Source organism: Pan paniscus, chromosome 19, assembly GCF_029289425.2.
Source record: "Pan paniscus chromosome 19, NHGRI_mPanPan1-v2.0_pri, whole genome shotgun sequence".
In the NCBI taxonomy this organism is placed as follows: domain Eukaryota; kingdom Metazoa; phylum Chordata; class Mammalia; order Primates; family Hominidae; genus Pan; species Pan paniscus.
The window spans coordinates 17549727-17571268 of record NC_073268.2 but is presented as its reverse complement, the minus strand read 5'-3'; the positions used below and the strand labels follow the sequence as shown (position 1 = coordinate 17571268).

The window sequence follows — 21542 nt, the reverse complement described above, 5'->3', positions numbered from 1 at the left end:
TTGAATCAATTTACCAAAATAGAGATGTTACCATCAGATTTTTTTTAAAGGCACTAGATCCCAAAGGCTAGTCTCCATGCCAAGACAATTTTTCTAAAGCATGTATATCTGAAAATGAAAGGATCTTAGATGCTTACCTTATGGTTTCTCTTTAGCTCTAGCATTATTTGTTTACTGGGTACACTATGACTTTTGGTTCAGTCCTATGAATAAGCAGGTCACAAGCCAATTTTTAGCTCCCCTTATACTTTTTAAGTATTTATTAATCTTGACTCCTATGCAAACTGTAGGGAGGCTGGCAGCAGAAGATTCTTATCCTTAGTTATTTATGTGGCTAAGACTCCAAGGCAAATTGCTCTCATAAAATCACACCCCATGAGATGTGATTCTGCCAGATTAGTAGGCCTTAATGTCTTGGGTCTCTTCTCTTCACCCCACCCTTAACCTGGGTTAAGCTTATTCTCTTTGCTAGGCCTTGGATAGCACATTGGGTGAGGACTATTCTGATGTCAATTCTTCTTGTCAAGGATTTAAGAAGCAAACAGAAATAGAGCCAAGGGTGGAGAAACTGAGGCCCCCTGACTTGCCAAGCTGCGACTTCTAATCCTCTTGGCTACCCCACTGGTCTGGTTCAACCTGAGCTCGCACTGATTTTTTTGGATTTGACGTCAAGGCAAACATCATTGCAAACTCAATTCCAGCATGCCAGCTCCAGAGCACTGTAACCTTTAAAAACTTGGGATTTCGCCGGGCGTGGTGGCTCACACTTGTAATCTCAGCACTTTGGGAGGCCGAGGCGGGTGGATCACCTGAAGTCAGGAATTTGAGATCAGCCTGCACAACATGATGAAACCCCGTCTCTACTAATAATAAAAAAAAGCCGGGCGTGGTGGCATGCTCCTGTAGTCCCAGCAACTCGGGAGGCTGTGGCAGGAGAATTGCTGGAACCCGGGAGGTGGAGGTTGCAGCGAGCCAAGATCGCACCACTGCGACAGAGAGAGACTCCGTCTCAAAAAAAGAAAAAAAAAAGACTTGGGATTTCAGGAGAAATGTTATAGTAGCATTCCAGAGGCCCACGCATCAGACATAGACATATGCACTCTTTGCAGCAGAGGGTATTGGCTTCACCCTATCATATAAGTTGGCTCCCTAACTTATATTCTGCAAAGCCCTGGTGGCTAATCCTTTACAACCAAACAGGTCACAGCCAAACAGGTCATCTCAGTTTGACGATCATCAACAAAGGGGTTAGGTTTGCTCTTGTAGTTGTCACTCCCTTGGGATTGGTAAACAGACCTGCAGAAGTAGTTGTGAAAAGGGAAGCAGAAGTACTGAAAAAAAAAAAAAAAAAAGAGGAGGGCTAGAAAGGAAGTGAGAAAGGTGGAAATGTATGACTTTTTCAACTTCCTGATGGAAAGATACCAAGAGAAATAAAACTCTTTATGACCAGATAGGACCTTCCTTTGGCTACATTTTTGTGTGCATAATGTCATATTGCTATCCCCAAATAAATAAAACAATGTATCTATCCATCAATCTATCCAATCTATAGTTCACATATTATTATGACAAATTAAGTTATCCATCAGTATAGCAAACATTTTAAAGCATGTGAAATTAATCTACTTTCCTTTCATGAAGAACACAGGATGGGTAGGCAGCATTCCATCTACTCACATTTCCAACTGTCATTTCAACAGCCATTTTAAGTTACGGAAGAGTCAAGGCTGGGGCCTCATGGCATCATTTTCCACGGATTGCTCTCCAAGTTTTTGTGTTCCTGGCCTTTGGAACCCCTTCATCATATTCCGCAGGTAAGACACATATTAGTGGAATTCGAGTTATAATTTGTATGCTTGAAATTGACATTGAAGGCCATAATTTGTAAGTCAGAGAGGCTAAACAGTAACTGTAATGCTTTGTTTTGATCTAACTTGGTGGTTTTGTAATGGTTCTCTCAAACGTTCCACATCTTTCTCTTTCTGTGTTCCATAGCTGGAGTTTCTCTCCTTCCTGCCTGAATATTTTGCCTCCCTAATCCAATTCCTTTACATTATCTTTGCTCTGAAATACTTCTTTCGATGACTTACATTTGCTCTCTATAATTTTACTTCAATTTTTTACTAGTCCTGCTACAAAGACCATTCTCACATTAAGAAAATAATAGCCTTTTTTTTGTTTTTTTTTGGAGATGGGGTCTCGTTTTGTCACCCAGGCTGGAGTGCAATGGCGTGATCTTGACTCACTGCAAACTCCACCTCCTGGGTTCAAGCAATTATCCTGCCTCAGCTTCCCAAGTAGCTGTGATTACAGGCACCCGCCACCACACCCGGCTAATTTTTTTGCATTTCTAGTAGAAACGGGGTTTCACCATGTTCGCCAGGCTAGTCTTGAACTCCTGACCTCAAGTGATCTGCCTGCTTCGGCCTCCCAAAGTGCTGGGATTACAAGCATGAACCACCATGCCTGGCCCAATAATAGGCTTTTTAAGAAATTCTCAAACCACTGGAGAAATCATACTTTTCTTTGAGATAAGCGTGCATTATGCCCACATCTGCTTTACAGATGGGGAAACTGAGGCAGAGAATTGATAGGACTTGTTTTAGGTCATAAAGTCAGTGATGATATTGAAACTATTTCTTTTTGTGTCCTCATATTTGTCAGGCTAGTACTTGAAAACTGAAAACAATAGTGGCTCTGGCTAGAATGACTGATTGTTTTATTCCTTTCTTTTCTTTCTTAAACTTTTTTTTTTTTTAAGAGACAGGATTTCGGCCGAGCGCAGTGGCTCATGCCTGTAATCCCTGCACTTTGGGAGGCTGAGGCGGGTGGATCACCCGAGGTTAGGAGTTTGAGACCAGCCTGGCCAACATGGTGAAACCCCCTCTCTACTAAAAATACAAAAAATTAGCTGGGCATGGTGGCAGGCGCCTGTAATCCCAGCTACTTGGGAGGCTGAGGCAGGAAAATCGCTTGAACCCCCGGGAGGCGGAGGTTGCAGTGAGCCAAGATTGTGCCACTGTACTCCAGCCTGGGCAACAAGAGCAAAACTTTGTCTCAAAAAAAAAAACCAAACCAAACCAAAACAAACAGAGACAGGATTTCACTCTGTTGCCCAGGCTGGACTGCAGTGATGCAGTCATAGCTTACTGCAGCCTCAAACTCCTGGATTCAAGGAATCCTCCCACTTTAGCCTCCCAAGTAGCTAGGACTACAGGCATAGGCCACCACACCCAGCTAATTAAAAACATTTTTTTATTTTGAGACGGAGTCTTGCTCTGTTGCGCAGGCTGGAGTGCAGTGGCGCGATCTTGGCTCACTGCAAGCTCCGCCTCCCGGGTTCACACCATTCTCCTGCCTCAGCCTCCCAAGTAGCTGGGACTACAGGCACCTGCCACCACGCCTGGCTAATTTTTTTTTTTTTTTTTTTTGTATTTTTAGTAGAGACGGGGTTTCACTGTGTTGGCCAGGATGGTCTCGATCTCCTGACCTCGTGATCCGCCTGCCTCGGCCTCCCAGAGTGCTGGGATTACAGGCGTGAGCCACCGCGCCCGGCCAATTTTTTTTTTTTTTTTTTGTAGAGATGGGAGTCTCACTATGATGCCCAGAGTGGTCTTGAACTCTTGGCCTCAAGTCATCCTCCTGCCTCAGTCTCCCAAATCTTTGTTAACTTTTTATTGATATATATGGACTTCCATAGGTTTTTCATTTGCAGATTTTCAAAGGTGTGGTAAACAGAGAAGCCTAGAAGCCTGTTAAAAGTAGGGCTAAGGATCTTGGGACATTACTGACTTTCCCATTCCTTCTGAAGCACCATGGAGGGAAATGAATTTCCAAGGGCCCTTGTGTTCTAATTTCTGTTATTTCAGAGAAGCCTGTACGGAGCATATGTTAGGTGGTCATCCAGTCATATTTAAGGGAACTGTGTGTTACCTTCCATTCCTGTAGCCCAAGTTCTAAGTGTGGGTTTATTCTTGACTTGCTGCATTGGAATCTCTTGGATCATGGGACCAAGGATGGGGCCATGTAAGGTTCTCTTCTTTCTCCTCAGCAGGATCAAAAATTACCGCTGCCATGAAGTCTGTGGCCCTAGTGTTTTGTTTTTGTTTTTGTTTTTGTTTGAGATGGACTTTCACTCTTGTTGCCCAGGCTGGAATGCAATGGCGTGATCTTGGCTCACTGCAACCTCTGCCTCCTGGGTTCAAGCGATTCTCCCGCCTCAGCCTCCTGAGTAGCTGGGATTACAGGCATGCAACACCACGCCCAGCTAATTTTGTATTTTTAGTAGAGATGGGGTTTCTCCATGTTGGTCAGGCTGGTCTTGAACTCCCAACCTCAGGTGAGCCGCCCACCTTGGCCTCCCATAGTGCTGGGATTACAGGTGTGAGGCATGGTGCCTAGCCTAGTGTTTTGTTTTTAATCTTTTCTGTGATTTTATAAAAGAAAGTTGCCTCCAGTCTTAGGTTCACGTGGTTTCTCTATGGGGCACACATCTTGTACATACAGGAAAGGCTACAGACTGGGTAAAATATTGTCTCTTGGTTAATTGGTTAGTCAGCTCAATAATAATTGAGATGTACTTTGTGCAGGGTCCAGTACCGAGAGTAATAAAGGAATTAGGAAACAAGCTCTTACTAGTAGTACATCTTGCAAAGATACACATATAAAATAAATTTAAACACAATTATAGGCCAGGCGCGGTGGCTCATGCCTATAATCCTAGCACTTTGGGAGGCCGAAGCGGGCAGATCACCTGAGGTCGGGAGTTTGAGATCAGCCTGACCAACATGGAGAAACCCCATCTCTACTAAAAATACAAAAAATTAGCCAGACATGGTGGCGCATGCCTGTAATTCCAGCTACTCAGGAGGCTGAGGCAGGAGAATCGCTTGAACCCAGGAGGCGGAGGTTGCAGTGAGCCGAGATTGTGCCATTGCACTCCAGCCTGGGCAACAAAAGCAAAACTCCATCTCAAAAAATACCCAGAATAAAACAAAAACAACAACATAATTACAGAGTAACAGTCAGAACAAGTACAAATAAATCAGCAAAAGCCAGTACTTGTGAACTGATGGGAAAAGAGAGTTGGGTGGAGTTAGTCAATGAGGACTTTCTGGAAAAGGTGAGTGTTGAAGGAAGGGAGGGGCCCCGGTTTGCCGAAAAAGATGAGGAGGTCATTCCAGCAATAATGCCTGAGCAATGGTAGAGAAGAGAAGAATGAGCAAGCTGTAAGGGCCAAGCATTAAACTGGTTAGCTTGTTAAGACTGGAGAATATATGTTAAAGGATAAGAAAAAACAAGTCTGGGAAAATGATAAGGACAGTTCATGGAGAGCCTTAAATGGTTATGAATGAAATTTGCTTTAACAGACATAATGAAAATAACATTTTGAGAAGCTGAGAAACAGACGAACTATAATAAAATAAAACTGGAGAGTTAGGGCCAGGTGCGGTGGCTCACGCCTGTAATCCCAGCACTCTGGGAGGCCAAGGCGGGCGGATCACGATGTCAGGAGATCGAGACCATCCTGGCTAACACGGTGAAACCCTGTCTCTACTAAAAATACGAAAAATTAGCTGGGCTTGGTGGCGGGTGCCTGTAGTCCCAGCTACTCGCGAGGCTGAGGAAGGAGAATGGCTTGAACCTGGGAGGCGGAGCTTGCAGTGAGCTGAGATCGCGCAACTGCACTCCAGCCTGGGCGGCAGAGCGAGACTCTGTCTCAAAAACAAAACAAAACAAAACAAAACAAAACAAAACAAAACTGGAGAGTTAGAACAACAGGGAATCTGCTGCAAGATTCTCAGGAGAGAAAAAAAAATGCCTAGGTCCTAACTGTGGCTCTGCCAATTATTAGTGTATGACCTTAGGCAAGTCCTTGAATTTCTGTGTGCCTGTTTCCTCAAATGTGAAATGGGGTAATGGTGTCCGCCTCACAGAGTTGTTGAGAATAATTAAATGAATTAATATATGAAAAGTGTTGGCCGGGCATAGTGGCTCACACTTGTAATCCCAGCACTTTGGGAGGACGAGGTGGGCGGATCACTTGAGCACAGGAGTTCGAGACCAGCCTGGCCAACATGGTGAAATCCCATCTCTACTAAAAATACAAAAAAATTAACCGGGTGTGGTGGTGGGCACCTGTAATCCCAGCTACTTGGGTGGCTGAGGCAGGAGAATTGCTTGAACCCAGGAGGTGGAGGTTGCAGTGAGCCGAGCTCACACCATTGCACTCCAGCCTGGGCAACAAGAGTGAAACTCCATCTCAAAAAAAACCCAAAACAAAAGAAAAAAACCAAAATGTTTAGTAAGCACTCGATAAACATTCAATTACAGTTAATTAAATTATTATTATATGGGCTGGGCGTGGTGGTTCATGCCTGTAATCCCAGCCTTTAGGGAGGCCTAGGCAGGTGGATCACCTGAGGTCAGGAGTTTGAGACCAGCCTGGCCAACATGGTGAAACCCAGTCTCTACTAAAAATACAAAAATTAAAAAAAGAAAAAGAAATAAAAAGAAAAAAAAGAAAAAATAAACAAGAAAAACAAAACAAACAAACAAATAAAACTAAAAATACAAAAATTAGCCAGGCATGGTGGCGGGCACCTATAATCCCAGCTACTTAGGAGGCTGGGGCAGGAGAGTCGCTTGAACCCGGGGGGCAGAGGTTGCAGGAGCCAATATCATGCCATTGCAATCCAGCCTGGGCAACAAGAGCGAAACTCCATTTCAAAAAAAAAAAAAAGTGTTTAGTAAGCACTCGAAAGACATTCAATTACAGTTAATTAAATTATTATTATATGGGCTGGGCACAGTGGTTCATGTCTGTAATCTCAGCCCTTTGGGAGGCCTAGGTGGGCAGATCACCTGAGGTAAGGAGTTTGAGACCAGCCTGGCTAACATGGTGAAACTCCATGTGTACTAAAAATACAAAAATTAGTCGGGCATGGTGGTGGGCGCCTGTAATCCCAGCTACTGAGGAGGCTGGGGCAGGAGAATTGCTTGAACCCATGAGGTGGAGGTTGTAGTGAGCGTAGATCACGCCACTGCACTCCAGCCTGGGTGACAGAGGAGACTCCAGCTCAAAAAAAAAATTATTATATGTTATTTAAATTATTATTTCTCTGACCAGTAAGTGGTCATAGAACTACATATATATAAGAAAAGGCCCATCTCACACCTTAGTTTGAAAGGATTGCAGCTTTTCAATCTGCCTTTCTGAAAAGTATGTAGGATTCAGAGGCTAAGAGGCCAGGCCCAGAGTCCAAAACTGTGCTGCCCAGTACAAGAGCCACTAACCACACGTGACTACTGATCACGTGAAATGTGGATAGTCAGAATTTACATGTGCTATAAATGTAAAATACATGCTGGATTTCAAAGTTGGTGTGAACAAAATAAGTAAAATATCTCATTAATTTTTTTTTTTTTTTGAGACGGAGTTTCACTCTTTTTGCCCAGGCTGAAGTGCAGTGCTGTGATCTCAGCTCACTGCAACCTCTGCCTTCTGGGTTCAAGTGATTCTTCTGCCTCAGCCTCCAGAGTAGCTGGCTAGGATTACAGGCATGCGCCACCATGCCTGGCTAATTTTTGTATTTTTAGTAGAGACGGGATTTCACCATGTTGGTCAGGCTGGTCTTGAACTCCTGACCTCAGGTTATTCACCTGCCTTGGCCTCCCAAAGTGCTGGGATTACAGGCGTGAGCCACCGTGCCCGGCCTCATTAATATTTTTTATATTGATTACATGTTGAAATGATAATATTTTGGATATGTTGGGTTAAATAAGATGTGTTTTCATTTGTTTCCTTTTTACTTTTTTGTGATGTGGCTACTATAAGATTTAATACTACCTAGTGGTTCACAGTATGTTTCTGCTGAACAGTACTGGTCCATTACAATACATTCAGTTTTGGAAATTACCGGGTTCTATCTGAGAAATTTCTATAAAGAAATATGAAGATTATGGATAAATCTCCTTGCCTTTGACACTTTAAAGAACATTTTTAAAATTGTTATTTCATTTTTATTTTTTTAGAGACAGGGCCTCACTCTGTCATCTGGAGTGCAGTGGCACCATTACAGCTCACTGCAGCCTCCATCCACCTCCTGGGCTCAAGTGATCCTCCCGTCTCAGCCTCCCGAGTAGCTGGGATCATAGGCACACGTCACCACACTTGGGCCCACTTTTTTTTTTTTTTTTTTGAGACAGAGTCTCGTTGTCGCCCAGGCTGGAGTGTAGTGGCGTGATCTTGGCTCGCTGCAACCTCCGCCTCCCGGGTTCAAGCGATTCTCCTGCCTCAGCCTCCCTAGTAGCTGGGACTACAGGCACATGACACTATGCCAGGCTAATTTTTGTATTTTTAGTAGAGATAGGGCTTCACCATATTGGCCAGGCTGGTCTCGAACTCCTGACCTCGTGATCCACCTGCCTCAGCCTCCCAAAGTGCTGGGATTACAGGTGTGAGCCACCGTACCTGGCCCTGGCCCCCCTTTTTAAAGATAATTTCAGTTACATTATATATATATATATATATATATGCATTTATATATATACCTCCTCAATTTGCAAGGTATCTACAGAACTGAGAGAGCCACAGATAGTTCACCATTAAAGAGGCCATGATTGCTGAAGGATCTTTTAGTTTAAAAAGAAACAAAGATGAAAATGGGGAAAAGGTGAAACATCACATTTTATTTTATTATTTATTTTTTTTTTTTTTTTGAGACAGAGTCTCACTCTGTCGCCCAGGCTGGAGTGCAGTGGCGCAATCTCGGCTCACTGCAACCTCCACCTCCCGGGTTCAAGCGATTCTCCTACCTCAGCCTCCCGAATAGCTGGGACAACAGGCGCCCGCCACCAAGCCCGGCTTTTTTTTTTTTTTTTTTTTTTTGTATTTTTAGTAGAGACGGGGTTTCACCATATTGGCCAGGCTGGTCTTGAACTCCTAACCTTGTGATCCGCCCGCCTCGGCCTCCCAAAGTGCTGGGATTACAGGCGTGAGCCACCGCGACCGCCCGAAACATCCCATTTTAAACATTAAATCATGGAAACAAAAATACAGTTTTTGAAATCACTCCCTCAAAAGTCCAAATCTCATTGGTTGAAGTAACTTAGATTATTAGAGGTTTTTTTTTGTTTTTTTTTTTGAGATGGAGTCTTGCTCTGTCGCCCAGACTGGAGTGCAGTGGCGCGATTTCGGCTCACTGCAAGCTCCGCCTCCCGGGTTCACGCCATTCTCCTGCCTCAGCCTCCTGAGTAGCTGGGACTACAGGCGCCCGCCACCACGCCCGGCTAATTTTTTGTACTTTTAGTAGAGACGGGGTTTCACCATGTTAGCCAGGATGGTCTCGATCTCCTGACCTCGTGATCCGCCCGCCTCGGCCTCCCGAAGTGCTGGGATTACAGGCGTGAGCCACCGCGCCCGGCTATTAAAGGTTTTATAACAAAACTTTCAAATCATCCTTTGAATTTGCTACTTAACAGGAACTGAGGCCGCTTTTCACTGACCTGGAGGCAGAATCCAGTTTGGGGTTTTGCTTGTAACTGGTATCTTATGCATGCGACCCTGGCTGAACTGACCAACTGCGTAGGCTTCAATTTCCCGAGGGCCCCTTATGCCTTTCCTTCCTCTGATCAAGCCCTTCCCGGCTCCTTCCAGTTGGAAGGCCGCCCCCAGTCCTGAGCGGCTCCGACAGGTGCAGCGCCCGCCTCCCGCCCTGCGCTCGCGCGGGCAACCCGACGCCCTCCCGCCCCGCCGGCCGCGCCCTCGTCCTCGCCGCTCCGCCCTCTGCCCCGGCGTGCGCGCGCACTCCACGGGGGCGCGCCCGGCCGGCGGGGCCGCGCACGCAGCCGCCGCCACCACTTCCCCCTCTCCCTCCCTCCTTGCGGGCCCTCCTCCCCTTCCCTCCCCTCCGCCCCCTTCCCCGTAGGCAGCCCGCCCGCCAGTCCGCCCGCACCGCCTCCTTCCCAGCCCCTAGCGCTCCGGCTGGGTCTCTCCCCCGCCCCCCAGGCTCCCCCGGTCGCTCTCCTCCGGCGGTCGCCCGCGCTCGGTGGATGTGGCTGGCAGCTGCCGCCCCCTCCCTCGCTCGCCGCCTGCTCTTCCTCGGCCCTCCGCCTCCTCCCCTCCTCCTTCTCGTCTTCAGCCGCTCCTCTCGCCGCCGCCTCCACAGCCTGGGCCTCGCCGCGATGCCGGAGAAGAGGCCCTTCGAGCGGCTGCCTGCCGATGTCTCCCCCATCAACTACAGCCTTTGCCTCAAGCCCGACTTGCTGGACTTCACCTTCGAGGGCAAGCTGGAGGCCGCCGCCCAGGTACAGCGACCCTCGGGCCCCGGGGCAAGCTGCGGGGCGAGCAGTTAGGCCGCGCCTGCGGGCTGGACTCAGGGCCCGGCCGGGAGGGCGGGCGGGCCTCGGGTCGGGGCTGGGCGGCCGCAGGGCGCCGGGTTCGGCGTGCTCTGCCTTGCTCTGTTGGGGCTGGGGCTGGGGCTGGGGCCGGGGCAGGGACCGTGGCCGGAGCTGAGGCTGGGGCTTGGGCTGGGGCCGCGCTGCGGGAGCTCTGGGGAGCCGGCGGCCCGGCCATTGCGCCCCTCCCCGACTAGCACACCTGTGTGGGGCTTTCCCCCCCGCCCCGGACCCTTCTGGGCTTGATAGTGTTCCGGGGGAGGCTGGAGGGTGTTGGGGGAGGACGGAGAGGTCATGGGAGTCCCCGCTCTGCCTCAACCACCTGACTCAGTTCTTTCTTTGGTTTCTCTCTACACCTCTCGGGTGATAGATTGGAGGGGGTGGTCATTTGGGACTCTGGCCGCCGCGTTGGAGCGAGGAGGGGAGCTTCTAGAAGGGGGGGAGAGGGTGAGAACGAGAATGTTAATCCCAGGCAGCCTCGCTGACTTCTCCCCGCCTGCTCCAGCCCAGGGGCTGGGTTTCCAAGATGATCCGCCCCCTCCCCCTTTCCCTCAAGTGACAGTGCAGCAGTGACTTTGTTCTCTCCTAACCTCTAGAGAAGCTGCAGGAGGACCCCATCTTCGCTTTTCCACCTATCTTCCTAGCTTTGCGGCCTTCGAAGCTGGTGGATTTATTGCTACCGTGATGGTTGCTTAGCAGTACCTTCCTCTCCCAAGAAGCTGGCTGGGCGCGGTGGCTCACGCCTGTAATCCCAGCACTTTGGGAGGCTGAGGCGGGCGCACTTGAGGTCAGGAGTTCGAGACCAGCCTGACCAACATGGTGAAACCCCCGTCTCTAATAAAAATACAAAAATTAGCGGGGCCTGGTGGCGGGCCCCTGTAATCTCAGCTACTCGGGAGGCTAAGGCAGGAGAATCACTTGAACCCGGGGGGCAGAGGTTGCAGAGTCGAGATCGCGCCACTGCATTCCTGCGTTCCAGCCTGGGCGACAGAGTGAGACTCGGTCTCAAAAAAAAAAAAAAAAAAAAAAAAGGAAAGAAAGAAAGAAGCTATTAGTTATAACATACCACCGGTGAAAATATTCCATTACTCTTCACTGCAGTTTTTGGTGAATCATACTCCCCTCCCTTCTCCCGCAGCATTATGTGAAGTATTGTTTGATTTTGGAGACCATCAGTATAGATGCCCGACAAACATCCTGCACAATAGGCATTTATGAAAAAAAAAAAAAAAGGCATTTATGATACTATGTAATAGGAAGCCTGTAATAAAAATGGGAACTGTTTGATAGTTATCTGTAAATAGAATGTTAGTAAATATATTTTGTTTCATTTCTCTTCCTACTGCAGTCTGGGGTCGGGGGAAATCAGAACATGGTGTATATAGTAATGAAATGAAGTGAAGACTGGTGCTCGAATGAATTGAATGTTGGTAGTTGTCTTTGAAAACCAAGAGGGTACGGTACTCAGATTAAAAATATGTCTAAAAGTACAGAATTTAAAAGTATAGTTATCTATACTTTATACTTATCTGTGATAGATAACTATAGCTGTCACATTTGGGGCACTGGTGTGAAAGCAAGAGGGCTCTAGGATTTGGCAGCATCAAAAGGCAGAACTTAGTGAAAATCAGGTGATTTAAAATTTTTCCATTAAGAATATGAATCAGAACGAATGCATCTTGGGTCTAAATTAGAATTTGAGAAGGTTATTTGGGAAACTGTGGCTTAAGCCAAGTGACTAGAGTGTTTGATATATATTGGCAAGGGGCAGATGGGAGGGATTGTAAACAGTAGTGTGTCTTGTGACTTGGCAAACCTTTGGGAAAGAGAACCTAGTGATGAATGAGTTCGCATTATGTGAAAAGACTAACATTAAAAAAAACATTTGTTTCTTTACCCTATTAGTTGCCAAAATGGATTCATAATTTTTGGAGGCAAACATATTTTGGGAAAAGTCTTGAAAAAAGTACAGATTTTTAAGTGATTACTTATTAAAGAAGTGAGTTTGATTTAAGTATCGGGATAGAACAACAAGCAGTGACATGTTTCTCCTTACCTCTTTTCTACTTTTGTGGAAGACTGGTTTGTGCCATTGAGTGAGCATATGGTAATACACTAGATATTAGCAGGGACTTGTTAATTTGATGCAAGGAAATAAATAAAAAATAAATAAATTTTTTAAGTAGCATGAACTTTTCAAAACACTTTTTTTCCAGAAATTCTTTTCAGGCTAGATGGCAACACAAAGATGACACAATAGTGAATTCCAACAGGTTTTATTAAAGGATGATTGGACTTTTAAATTGTACTAATTGATATGTTTGGAAGGGTAAAAGAGGAATTAACATTGGTAAGAAGTAAAAAGCATATATTAATGTTTTTGAGATCCATGAATTAGAGCAATACGTTTAAATTGTGGCATTAGGTGGTATCTTGTGGGAATTTTAAAATATTGACAAAATTCTTTTTTTTTTTTGAGATGGAGTCTCGCTCTGTCGCCCAGGCTGGAGTGCAGTGGCACGATCTCGCCTCACTGCAAGCTCTGCCTTCCTGGTTCACGCCATTCTCCTGCTTCAGCCTCCCAAGTAGCTGGGACTACAGGTGCCCGCCACTGCGCCCAGCTAATTTTTTGTATTTTTAGTAGAGACGGGGTTTTACTGTGGTCTTGACCTCCTGACCTCGTGATCTGCCCGCCTCGGCCTCCCAGAGAGCTGGGATTACAGGCGTGAGCCACTGTGCCCGGCGACAAAATTCTTATCTGTAGAAACCTATATTTATGACTGATATTGGATCAGTTTCCTAACAGTTGGAATCACATAACACAAAACATGCAAGTTGCTTAGTTGCTTTAGTTACAAAATTTTACGATAAGCCCAGAGTATTTGTGCAGGTTACATATTAGAAACTTAGTGGATTTATTTTATTTTTTATTTTTATTTTTTTGAGACGGAGTGTCGCTCTTTCTCCCAGGCTGGAGTGAAGTGGTGTGATCTCGACTCACTGCAGCCTCCACCCTGTCCCCCTGCCGGGTTCAAGCGAGTCTCCTTGCCTCAGCCTCCTGGGTATCTGGGACTACAGGTGTGTGCCATCACGCCCAACTAATTTTTGTATTTTTAGTAGAGATGGGGTTTTGCCATGTTGGCCAGGCTGGTCTCGAACTCCTGACCTCAGGTGATCCCCTTCCCTTGGCCTCCCAAAGGGCTGGGATTATAGGCATGAGCCACCATGCCCGGCCAACTTAGTGGATTTTTAACCTGGCCTAGGGTGTGGACTGCTGCAGAAGGTGAAGAAATTAGTCCATGTTCAGTGATTTAAAAATTAGTTGTCTTGGCCGGGCACGGTGGCTCACACCTGTAATCCCAGCACTCTGGGAGGCCAAGGCGGGCGGATCACGAGGTCAGGAGATCAAGACCATCCTGGCTAACACGGTGAAACCCCATCTCTACTAAAATATAAAAAATTAGCTGGGCGTGGTGGCGGGAACCTGTAGTCCCTACTCAGGAGCCTGAGGCAGGAGAATGGCGTGAATCTGGGAGGCGGAGCTTGCAGTGAGCTGAGAGTGCGCCACTGCACTCCAGCCTGGGCGACAGAGCAAGACTCTGTCTCAAAAAAAAAAAAAAAGGCTGGGTGCGGTGGCTCACGCCTGTAATCCCAGCACTTTGGGAGGCAGAGGCGGGCGGATCATGAGGTCAGGAGATCGAGACCATCCTGGCTAACACAGTGAAACCCCGCCTCTACTAAAAATACAAAAAATTAGCCGGGCATGGTGGCGGGCGCCTGTAGTCCCAGCTACTCGGGAGGCTGAGGCAGGAGAATGGCGTGAACCCGGGAGGCGGAGCTTGCAGTGAGCCGAGATTGCACCACTGCACTCCAGCCTGGGCGACAGCGAGACTCCGTCTCAAAAAAAAAAAAAAAAAAAAAAAAAATTAGTTGCCTTTCACATTAGTGTGGTCTAGCTGGTTTTGAAAATTTGTTATTATACAGAAGTTTCTCTAGGCCCAAAATTTATTTCATTCCCTGTCCCCTCCCTTTACACTGGATACTTGAGAGCAGTGGACTTTTGTAGATATTTCATATTTTGATCCTCTCCGTTTGTGGATAATTAATTAAAATGAATTATAAGTTTATGTGTGTGACTACTATTTATGATTATGAGTGTGTAGTGGTTGGTACAATAATTGGGTGTTCTTTTTTTTTTTTTTTTTTGAGATGGAGTCTTGCTCTGCCACCCAGGCTGGAGTGCAGTGGCGGGATCTTGGCTCACTGCAGCCTCTGCCTCCCGGGTTCAAGCAATTCTCCTGCCTCAGCCTCCTGAGTAGCTGGGACTACAGGCACGCGCCGCCATGCCTGGCTGATTTTTTTGTGTTTTTAGTGGAGATGGGGTTTCACCATATTGGCCAGGATGGTCTTGATCTCCTGACCTCATTCCGTCTTCCTCGGCCTCCCAAAGTGTTGGGATTACAGGCGTGAGCCACCGTGCCCAGCTGGGCTTTCTCTTATGGAAATATTTTACCTGTGCCAGAGAAACTAAGTTTATCATTCAAGGCCAGAAATCAGGATATCCTAGCCAACCCCTGGCCTCTACTAACAAAATATACATGTTGGAGATAACTAAATTGGCACTAAGTGAAGAGTTGCCAATATAGTAGTTTGTTTGGTAGATTAAAAATTTGGCACCTGAATGGTTATTGTCAATTCTGTGTTACAAATTTTTTGCCCAAATTCTGCATATTTTCTCTCTCTTTTTTTTTTTTTTTTGAGATGGAGTTTCGCTTTTGTTGCACAGGCTGAAGTGCAGTGGCATGATCTCGGCTTACCGCAGCCTCTGCCCCGCCAGGTTCAAGCAATTCTCCTGCCTTAGCCTCCCAAATAGCTGGGATTACAGGCATGTGTCACCACGCCCAGCTAATTTTTTCTGTTTTTAGTAGAGACGGGGTTTCTCCATGTTGGTCAGGCTGGTCTCGAACTCCCGACCTCCGGTGATCCACCCACCTCAGCCTCCCAAAGTGCTGGGATTATGGGCGTGAGCCACCGAGCCACCGTGCCTGGCTTCTTTTTTTTTTTTTTTTTTGAGACAGAGTTTTGCTCTTGTTGCCCAGGCTGGAGTGCAATGGCGCGATCTCGGCTCACTGCAACCTCTGCCTCCCAGGCTCAAGCGTTTCTCTTGCCCCAGCCTCCAGAGTAGCTGGGATTACAGGCGCGCACCACCAAGCCCAGCTAATTATTTGTATTTTTGGTAGAGAGAGGGTTTCATCATGTTGGCTAGGCTGGTCTCAAACTCCTGACCTCAGGTGATCCACCCACCTTGGCCTCTCAAAATGCTGGGATCACAGGCATGAGCCACCGTGCCTGGCCATTTTCTGCATATTTTCTATGTAATCATTTTGGCCGACACTGTGGCTCACTCCTGTAATCTTAGCACTTTGGGAGGTGGAGGTGGGAGAATTGCTTGAGCACAGGAGTTTGATACCAGTGTGGGCAACATAGCAAGACCCTGTCTCCAGGAAAAAAAAAAGGAAGAAATTTTCTTAAAAAAAATTCATATATATAAAATTAAATTCAAAATATTGGTGATAAGGAATTGAATTTGTTCAGATTTTCTGTTTTTTGAAATGTATCTGTGAGGAAAGAAGTATAACAGTTTTGTATGCTAAGCTTTGTCTAATTCATCTGGCAATGAATTCTGCAGTGAATTTTCCAGATAACTGAAGTTTACCCTTTGAGGCCCTTAGACATTTTTAAAAAAGTTTACTAGGCTGGGTGTGGTGGCTCACGCCTGTAATCCCAGCACTTTGGGAGGCTGAGGTTGGTGGATCATGAGGTCAGAAGTTTGAGACCAGCCTGGACAACATGGTGAAACCCCGTCTCTACAAAAAAATACAAAAATTAGCCGGGCGTGGTGGCACATGCCTGTAATCCCAGCTACTCGGGAAGCTGAGACAGGAGAATTGCTTGAACTCGGGAAGCGGAGGAGCGGAGGTTGCGGTGAGCTGAGATCACGCCATTGCACTCCAGCCGGGGTGACACAGCGAGACCCTGTCTTAAAAAAAAAAAAAAAAGTTGACTAATCTGAATGGAAATATTTCTAAAATACATTATCTTTTTATGCTTTGCAATTCCTCATAGTGTAGGTTTGTTTCATTTTTTTTTTTAAATACTGAACTTTATTCTGAACATCTCTCATTGACCCCAAACTATGTACTATAATTTATCAGTTTCATATCTGTTTTTTTTTTCTTTTTTTTTCTTTTTGAGACGGAGTTTCGCTCTGTTGCCCAGGCTGGAGTGCAGTGGGACAATCTCGGCTCACTGCAACCTCCGCCTCCCAGGTTCAGGCAGTTCTCCTGCTTCAGCCTCCCTAGTAGCTGGGATTACAGGCATGCACCACCACACCTGGCTAATTTTGTATTTTTAGTAGAGACAGGGTTTCACCATGTTGGCCAGGCTGGTCTTGAACTCCTGACCTCAGGTGATCTGCCTGTCTCCGCCTGCCAAAGTGCTGGGATTACAAGTGTGAGCCACCGTGCCTAGCCATATCTGTTCTTTTTTTTTTTTTTTTTTTTTTTTTTTTTTTTTTTTTTTTTTTGAGACAGAGTCTCACTCTGTTGCCTAGGCCAGGCTGGAGTGTGCAGTGGTGCAATCTCAGCTCACTGCAACCTCCACTTCCCTAGTTCAAGGGATTCTTCTGCCTCAGCCTCCCTAGTAGCTAGGATTACAGGTGCATGCCACCACACCTGGCTAATTTTTGTATTTTTGTAGAGACCAGGTGTCACCATGTTAGCTAGGCAGGTCTCAAACACCCGACCTCAGGTGATCCGCCTGCCTCTGCCTCCTAAAGTGCTGGGATTACAGGCATGAACCACCGCGCCTAGTCCTTATCTGTTCTTTTTTTTTTTTTTTTTTTTTTGGAGACAGAGTCTTGCTCTGTCGCCAAGGCCGGAGTGCAGTGGCATGATCTCAGCTCACTGCAACCTCCGCCTCCCGGGTTTAAGCAATTCTCCTGCCTCATCCTCCCAAGTAGCTGGGACTACAGGCACCTGCCATCATGCCAGGCTAATTTTTGAATTTTTAGTAAAGAAGGGGTTTCACCATATTGGCCAGGCTGGTCTCAAACTCCTGACCTTGTGATCCACCTGCCTCGGCCTCCCAAAGTGCTGGGATTACAGGCCTGAGCCACCGCACCCGGCCAGCCTGTATCTGTTCTTTAAAGTTGTTTTGTTTTCCTTACTCTCATATTCTTCTTGCTGCTTATTGTGCCTTGTTGCTGCCTGTTGTGCAATTTCTTCCCTCTTGTATTTTACTGAACTTCATCTGAAGAAGCCTTAGTAGCCAGATAAACAAGCTTGTTTGGGCTAAAAAATCAATTGCTGTGTGAGAGTTTGTTAGATTCTGTTCTGAGTAAAGGGTATGCGTTTTATTGTACGGACTTTGTATCACCTATTTTGGCTTTTCATCTAGGCCTTTTTTTTTTTTTTTTCTTTTTTCTTTTTAGCTTCCTGGTTCTAGATACAACTGATACTCTGATACAACCTGGGTAAATGTGGTCTTGAGTAGTAAATTATCTGTGAAGCTTCTCCGAACTTTGCCACATAAATGAGCCTGCTCTTATTGTGAAGTAAATCTTACTCTAATCTGTATGTGAGTCAGTGGGAAATATCTGAGCCTTCGGATGGCTTTTGTTGTTAACTGAGATTAGTTCTCTAGATTTTAGTGATTTCGTTTTGAACACCATACAAGTATGTGGTCCTTGGTTTATTTGGTCACTTGTAATGTCTTTAAAATTTTATTTTAAATTAGGAAATATTTTAGAAATACAAGAAAGTCACACACTATGAGATTAAACAGATGTTAACGTTTTGCCCCATTTTCATCAGACTGTGCATGCTTTTTTTGGGGGGGAATAAAATGTCACAGATACCACTAAAGCCCATTTCCATCTCGTCCCACCCTGCCTCTAGAAGTAACTTCTTTCTTCAGGTAGGTGCGTATTATTCCTTTTTATTCCTATGTATAGTTTAAAACTTTAATTGCATATTAGTAGCCACAAACATCACATACCAATATTCTGTGCCTTTTGCATTTTTACATTAATGGTAATTATTTTTGACCTTCTGCAAGTGGCTCTTTTCAATGTTTCTTGTTAGAAAACTTGGCTCAACTTGAGTTTACTAATTATCTGCTTCTTCTTGTCTTTAGCTATTATAGAACTGTTCCACCAAGGCAACAATTGTTGCTATTTTAATGGTGAAATCAGTTTTATTAGGCAAAGTGACTCAGGCTTCAGACTGGCATTTGGAATTGTCACACTGGAGATTTTCTTTTACTGAAATCTCAGGACATTGACAATCAGAAAAAAACCCTCTTGAGTCTTACTGTCTTACATGTAAGATATGTTCCTGAGTGACTGTAGTAAAGACTCATTCAGGAAAATGTTATCTCCGATTTCTGCCTCCCTAGCTCATAGGAAACTTCCATTGTAAAGTTGTTACCAGGCGTCAAGCTGCCTCTTTGGTACAGCCCTTACTTAGTATTTGGCTCAGTTGAAGTGCAGTCTATATAGGAGGCCAAGAAGACTTAATCCTGGGTTTGAAACAAAGCAAGGATACACTAACATTCTATCCTTTAATAACATCAAGTAGAAAAATTGAAAATGAGCTTGTTATCAGTGCACTTTTATATGCCAACCTTGTTTCACTTGTGTTTTAAACTGGGAAACTGAAGATTTTAATGCTGAAATTTCTTTGAATTATTACTTGTTTTTTTGATAGTGGAACACACAGCTAATATTTACTAACATGAAGGTGTCAAAGGTGAGAAATCATGTACTACACCATCAGGTCAGCACTACTGTTTGGAAGAGCAGCATCACAAAGAGCAGTGTTATACTGCGTTGTAGTCAGCACATACACTTATGTCTAAACAGATATTTTAAATTACCTTCTTGGGGTAGTACACATATGCTGATATCCAAAGTGCCATATAATACAATACATAGTTTTTAAACTTCGTATCATTCTGATCAGAAGCTTTATAAACTGTTAGGTGAATGCTGTTAGATGATATGAGAGCACAATTTAACCTGTGTGTGTGTATGTGTATGTCTTAACATCTATTAAGTGATGACTACATATGAGGCACTAAGTGCTAAAACAGAGACTTTACATAGATTATCCCATTATTGGTCAACTTTTTAAATAAGTGCATCTCTAATATAAGACAAGATGCTGACCAATTTTTAAAATGTGAATGGATTTCTATTTTTAAGATAAGTACCTTTGTTCCTTTGGTTCCTCCCTCCCACCCTTCCAGAAATGGTAGTATCCTGGAAAAAAAAAATTAGTAGCAATTCAAGAAACAGCTTAATTCATTAGTATAAACAGATGAGTTTCCCTTAAACACAGGAGGAGTTGGAAGATACTTGTAATTGGATGTTGTGCATGGTGCCTTTCCAAAATGCACAAATACTTTCTCTCAAATGGTTGCAGTAGTAATGTGCTGTGTGATTTGGCATGTATAATGTTGTACAGGTATCTTGACATTGGTGGATTAACTGCTTGGCTACTGTGAAATTCACTGTAGATGTTGATGGATGAAAGTGTGGTTGCCTAGATAATGATTAAGACCGGTAACTAAACCACAGTTATTATTTTGCTGGCATAAACTTCAAACTCAGAGAGGTTTTTATTCATTTTACCCATTGGAGCATACCCCAGTAAGTGCTTCATTTCTTTGTGTTTCTGATTTTTTTTTTTTTTTTTTAAGATGGAGTCTTGCTTTTGTCGCCCAGGTTGGAGTGCAATGGCGCGATTTCGGCTCACTGCAACCTCCGCCTCCTGGGTTCAAGCGATTCTCCTGCCTCAGCCTCCCGAGTAGCTGGGATTACAGGCGCCTGCCACCACCCCCAGCTAATCTTTGTATTTTTAATAGAGATGGGGTTTCACCATATTAGCCAGGCTGGTCTCGAACCCCTGACCTCGTGATCCACCCACCTTGGCCTCCCAAAGTGCTGGGATTACAGGCATGAGCCGCTGTGCCCAGCCTTGTTTCTGAATTTTTAAGTCAACTTCTGAATAGGCAAAGAATTCTTTTTGTTTTTTTGTTCAACTTTAGTGCTGTAAATCACCAGTTGGACACAAAGGTTTTAGTGCTATTTAGGTATGTTTTGGTGAAATAGTGTGAAGGAATATTGCTGCTTAAAAGATAAGCCATTCATTAAATGACATCTTTGTTTTGAAACATGAAGATTTATGAGAAGCATTTTTTTTGTGAGCCAAAGTAGTTTCACTTTATGTGTTAGAGATTTTGAATAGCTCATTATAGACTTTGTAATTTACTGTCTCTCATTTAGGCAGGTAATTTTAGTTGCCAGCTAATCATGTTTAAATATGTAATGGTTATTAATAAATGATCACCCATATACAGGTCTTTCATGCAGATATCGTACTACTCTGATGTTCTTACCTAGTTTTGTGGTATGTTCAGTTGTCTAAGAGCATTGTTGATCTGCACACAGATTTTGTTTGGTCTATACAGTGTTTCTGAAAACTTGAATTAGTTACCATTAATAAAAAACAGACTGCACATGAAATCTGAATTTGTAGCTTTTTTAAAAAAAATTGGAAGATCAGGCCAGGTGCGGTGGCTCATGCCTGTAATCCCAGCACTTTGGGAGGCCGAGGCGGGCAGATCACCTGAGGTCGGGAGTTCGAGACCAGCCTGACCAACATGGAGAAACCCCGTCTCTACTAGAAATACAAAATTTACCGGGCGTGGTGGCACATGCCTGTAATCCCAGCTACTAGGGAGGCTGAGGCAGGAAAATCGCTTGAACCTGGGAGGCGGAGGTTGCGGTGAGCCGAGATCACGCCATTGCACTCCAGCCTGGGCAACAAGAGCGAAACTCCGTCTCAAAAAAAAAAAAAAAAAAAAAAAATTGGAAGATCTGTCAGCACTAAACCTGCCAGTCACCATAGTGATAATTCATTGGCTCCAAGAAATTGCTACCATCTCCTCCTTTTAAGGGGTTGTGCACAGCTTCCACATGGCTTGCTACACTTACCTGCCTCAGGAAGCATTTCTTTGTGATTTAGGGCATCTGTGTTTTTGTTATTTTAGATTTAGAACATTCAAATGTCTGGAAATGA

At 45.0% G+C, this 21542-nt stretch overlaps 1 protein-coding gene across 3 annotated transcripts in view; it reads left to right on the top strand.

Annotated features, from left to right (window-relative positions):
- The first annotated feature begins 1722 nt into the window (after positions 1-1722).
- NPEPPS (aminopeptidase puromycin sensitive) overlaps positions 1723-21542 on the top strand; it is an 89958-nt gene continuing 70138 nt past the window's right edge. For 2 of the 3 annotated variants that reach the window (XM_034941546.3, XM_055100916.2), the window contains exon 1: positions 9796-10308. In XM_034941546.3, the coding sequence (XP_034797437.1) occupies positions 10054-10308 (255 nt within the window). In that variant the 5' untranslated portion in view covers positions 9796-10053. Of the gene's footprint in view, positions 1815-9795; positions 10309-21542 lie in introns of those variants that run through there. The other variant, XM_055100915.2, reaches the window with a different exon arrangement.